Source organism: Harpegnathos saltator, unplaced genomic scaffold (genome assembly GCF_003227715.2).
Source record: "Harpegnathos saltator strain DR-91 unplaced genomic scaffold, Hsal_v8.6 scaffold716, whole genome shotgun sequence".
Lineage (NCBI taxonomy): Eukaryota > Metazoa > Arthropoda > Insecta > Hymenoptera > Formicidae > Harpegnathos > Harpegnathos saltator.
Window position 1 is genome coordinate 143719 of NW_020230556.1, and position 5545 is coordinate 149263.

Genomic DNA, 5545 nt, shown 5'->3' on the forward strand with positions numbered 1-5545 from the left:
GACTGCACTAACAGAAAACACAATAATCGAGCTCCAATAATTAGACCGGTAGAAATTAATTTGAATAAAGAAAGCTGCGTGCCTACTGTTCAGTTAAGTTCAAATGGAAATAGTTATTTTGAAACTTTTATGTTAGATACGGGATCGGGACCCAACCTTATTAAAGAAGCTCGCATTTCAGGAACTCCAGACTTAGATTCAACGCATATATTAAAATTAAACGGAATTAATAATTCACCCGTGTACACTATCGGAAAAATTACTAAGATAATTTTGGGAATTCCTGTCGACTTTCATGTAATTTCCGATGATTTTCCTATTCAATCTTGTGGGATATTAGGCAACGACTTTTTTCAACAAACTAAAGCTAAAATTGATTATTCAAAAGGTCACTTAGAAGTCAACCACTAAAATTCCTTTTTATTCACAAGAATCTGTAATAATTCCTGCGCACTCTAAAGCATTGTTTTTCGTCCGATTTCGCATCGGAAATCCGCATATTAAAGAGGGATATTTACCCAAGATAACTATAGGAAAAGGTGTAGAAGTAGAATCAACCGGCTTAATAAAAAATATTGACGGTAAGGCTTACACTAACGTAATTAATTCTTTGGATACTGAGATAGAAATATTAATACCAACTATCAATATACGACCCGCGATTTTAAAGGATAACGAGAAAGATAACGATATTAAAGATGGAAATTGTTTCGTATGGAAGAAGCGAGTGCGTGAACTCGGTGTATAAAAACAAACTCTCGAGATAATCTAAATTTCACGCTTCTGGAAGTTTCTCGAGAGGATGCCGTGATTTGCAAGAAGTGCTTCCAAATAATGCTAATATCGACGCTTCGATGTCACATTACGAGTTGTTGTTGTTCCATTTCTTATGAACAGCTAACAATGTAACCTAGTTGGCCGAGCCTAGCTCGTGTACATTCGTCAAAACAATAGCATCCAATGCTGATTGGAATACTGATTAAAAACTTGAGCACAAGACATTGTTTTCTTTCATGTGACATCGAAGGACGGTCGTATTCGTTACTCTTCAAGTCTGAACGTGAATTCAGATTAAACCAATCCCGCTCGAACACGGTTGGTTTTTCGCGAACTATAAATATTAAGGCTAAGGCGATCCGAGGAGACAACGTCGTCATTCTTGACACACAAGTCCGGTACACCGCAGCGCTAAGTTAGGAGTTTCCCACTCTCTATCCGGATTCTCGCAAGATACTCACCTTTTTTGTTGATTATTAAACAAGCTGTTTTTAAGAAAATAAATCTAGTAATTCGAACCTCCTGTACCGTATCCAAACGCATTTTATTGCAACTTTCTGTCGCGTGGGAATCAGCGACATTTTATTGCACGTGTCGAACGTTCACCACTTTGCAACCGATCAACGAAGAGCTTCTGTTTCAACGCAGCGAAGAAGCCATTATCATCATTTAATTCGAGGCAAGAAGGTAACGTCTGATACAGAAATATTGAGAATAATAGAGATAACGAAAAACCTAAAGATAAAGGGGAACATATTCTTGACCGCGAAGAAAGAGAACCACGAAATGCGGCATCATGCGACGGCCAAGGTACATTTAATTATATACATATTAACTCACCGGAGGAAAATCGCAACCCCTGTCGAATCAAGAAATGTTGAAAACAAAAATTTTGAAAAGGGGAATCAATCTCAACTTCCCCGCCTAGTGACGAAAATTCAGAATAAGAAGCAAGGAGCGACCTTCCATGCTCCTATTAAACAAAAAGAAAAAATTAATCAACAAAAAATGTTCGAATCGACTCTTCTTGTAGGATTAGGCAAAGGCTTAGATAAGATTTCAAGGGAAAATTCCCAATTCTCCTATCCAAACCACGATCCTTCCGACTAAGGGGACAATTTCCAGATTCCTCGTCCAAGGGAGAAAGTGGGTAACCAGGAGGAAAAATCTCTTGAAATATATAATAACTCTTAGGAAAATACTCTAAAAACTAATGAAAGTATATATTATCGAAGAAGAGTCACATGATAAAATACAATCGCATTATCCAGAATATAATTTCTCAAATGTAACTGAAAAGATATGTACAAAATTTAATGAAACTCAAGAGGGAGTATTTAAGGCTTCCTATGAAAATGTTAAAACTCAAAAAATTAAAAAATGCAATGAGAATTATACAGATAGAAATGAAAATATTATAAATGATGCTAACTGTGTGCCAGTAATTGATCTTTCAATTTTCCCTCGTAACCATGAATCTTTACAATCTTCCGACCAAAATAATGCAATTGAATTTAAATGTAATCACGCTTCTAATAACAATACGACAGTTCTAGCTCTCCCAGTCTCAACTACAAATGCTGGTAAGCCTGCAGCAGCCGATTTCTTGACGAACGGACGAAACATTGACACGACTCAACGATACGACGGAACAAAACAACAGTGCGATATAGACACTGCCACTTATCTCAATAACAATTTCATTGATTCAAAGTTGCATACAAACGTTCTCCAAATAAATTCAACCGACAACCATGATGACGAACGATTAGACAGACTATTTGACCTAATGGATTTTAACCATTTAAATAAAAACGAAATTAGGAGCATAATTGCATTAATACAATCTTATCAAGATTGCTTCTATTTGCCTGGAGAACAACTGACTTCGACGCACGTACTGCAACATCGCATACCGACTATAGACGAATATCCAATTAATACAAAACAATATAGATTTCCTCAAACTCACAAACAAGAAATTGACAAACAAGTACAAGAACTATTAGCCAATAGTATTATTCGGCCTTCTCAATCGCCGTATAATACTCCAATTTGGATTGTACCCAAAAAGACAGATCAATTGGGCAATAAGCGATGGCGTATGGTATTGGATTTTCGTTTATTAAATGATAAAACTATTGGAGACGCTTATCCGTTACCTAATATAATCGACATCCTAGATCAACTCGGTGGAGCTCAATATTTTTCTGTATTTGATTTAGCTTCAGGATTCCATCAAATTGAAATGGATCCTCGCGATAGACATAAAACCGCGTTTACCACATCTTTTGGACATTATGAGTTTAATCGTATGCCTTTCGGTTCAAAAAATGCTCCTGCAACTTTTCAACGATTAATGGACATCGTTTTATCGGGAATACAAGGACAGGAAGCATTTGTTTACTTGGATGATATTGTAGTATATGCATCATCTCTAGAAGAACACAAACATAAATTCGAAAAATTAATGCAACGACTCAAAGAAGCTAATTTAAAATTACAACCCGATAAATGTCAATTTTTACGCAGAGAAGTCAATTATTTAGGTCATGTGATTAGGAATGGAGGAGTGAAACCGGATCCTAAAAAACTAGAAGCTGTACACGAATTTCCAATACCAAAAACACCAAACAATATTAAACAATTTTTGGGATTAGCGGGGTATTACAGGAGATTTATTCCTGAATTTTCTAAATTATCAAGACCTTTAACACAACTATTAAAAAAGGAAATACCTTTCCAATGGGGATTAGAACAGCAACAATCATTCACAGTACCAAAGAACGAATTATGTAAGGAACCTGTGCTGCAATACCCCGATTTCTCAAAATCATTTATTTTAACAACCGATGCATCCGGTTATGCCATAGGCGGAATTCTATCTCAAGGAGTTATTAATAAGGATCGATCTATAGCTTACGCATCTCGTACCCTGAGAGAGAATGAAATAAAATATGATACTCACGAAAAGGAAGCTTTAGCAATAATATATTGTGTTAAGCATTTTAGACCGTATTTATACGGAAGAAAATTTACTCTAGTAACAGATAATAAACCTCTAATGTGGTTTCAGAATGCTCAGGATGCGAACATGCGAATACTTCGATGGAGATTGAAATTATCTGAGTATGATTATGATGTAGTTTATAAGGCCGGGAAAACTAATGTAAATGCGGATGCATTGTCACGGAATCCTATTGACTCACCTTCAAAGGATTGCAAGATGATAAATACAAGAAGCAAATTAAATCCAAATGATCCAAAGGATGCAGAAATTATCCAACGCCTTCTTGCAGAAGACAGCGACACTGAAGAATCACACGAAGAAGACGGTCACGAAGGACATCTCACAAATGATCACCCACATATCGAGGAATCAACCGAGGAGAACGTTCGCGACACGCATCCTTCCGACGACCGCGCACTGACTGTGGACTCTCTCGAGAATATTTCGCCACTGACCGACGGAGAAACAATGGAATTACCAAAAACACAAACAGTGGAGGCCTTGGTCCATATGCCTGGACCTACGAATATTGAATGCAGGGATTCTGCACAGGGACCTACCGAAGACTCTCGGGCTATTATGACCCGAAGTCGAGCGAAACAGCTGACCCAAACAGCCGAACTATATGAAGAGGTCGTAAAACCGAAGAAACGAAACCTACCGCCGAAACCTCTACCTGAGGACACGGACGAAGAAGATAATGACTGCGAACCACTTGCAACAATTAATACGAAATCACAAAGCAAAGAAAGCAATTTGATAGACTCCAGAGATTTACATTTCCTACGCAAAGATAATTTGCTATATTTTACAGATATTTCAGGGAATCCTGTGGATGATGGAGGAAATAAATTATTCGAAAGACAAGAAATGCCGAAAGTTACAAATCTATCAATAAGCATCGCAAAATTCATAAAAAGAAACAAGAGGTATCACATTATACTACCGATTAGCGAAGATCAGAAGGAAGGCCCAACTATGATATTAAAAAATATAACACAAGCAATAATCAATTTGCGACAGACTGCTGAGAGCATGAATCTCGCAAGTATAAGTGTAGCCAAGAGTGGATATATTCTGAATGTACCATGGAACGATATCAAAACTAAATTTCAGACAGGATTCTTGGATTCAGCCATACGAATAATTATTTGCAAAGGCTTGATCAAATATCCACCAGGAGATATACGCGAAGCAATACTTCAGGAAATGCATTGCACTCCAGTAGGAGGTCACAAAGGAGTAACTAAAACATACAACAGAATTCGTCAGAATTATTATTGGGAAAATCTGAAATCAGATGTCCGACGTCATATTCGACAATGTCTGCAATGCCAGTTAAAGAAATTGGTCCGAGTAAAAACTAAACAACTTATGGTAATAACGGATACTCCAGGATGGACATTCGATAAAATTGCCATGGATATAGTAGGATCATTACCACGTACTAAAAATGGTAACGAATATATTCTCACAATGCAAGATCAACTAACAAGGGACATTCGGCAACGCGGAAATTCAAAAAAATCTGAAACTCTGCATAATTGTAGAGCAGATATACCTAATAACAAAACAATTTTTCGTTGGTGCCCAAAAACGGTTTTAAGGGTGGAAACAACCCCTTGAACAAAGTTGATTTTTGTCTTTCTAAGCGAATATTATCGAAACTATTAAAGATATGAAAAAATGTTTTAGACAAAAGTTTTATGGTTTTAAAAGTACTTTATTATGCTATATTTAGATTTTTAAAATGTAAAA

At 36.6% G+C, this 5545-nt stretch overlaps 1 protein-coding gene across 1 annotated transcript; it reads left to right on the top strand.

Annotated features, from left to right (window-relative positions):
• Positions 1-2078: 2078 nt before the first annotated feature.
• On the top strand, positions 2079-5243 carry LOC112590101 (uncharacterized; the record flags this gene model as incomplete). Its single annotated transcript, XM_025305807.1, has 2 exons — positions 2079-3434; positions 3822-5243. Coding segments are annotated over exons 1-2 (2290 nt in total), but the record flags the coding sequence as incomplete, so codon positions are not given.
• Between the last annotated feature and the right edge of the window lie 302 nt (positions 5244-5545).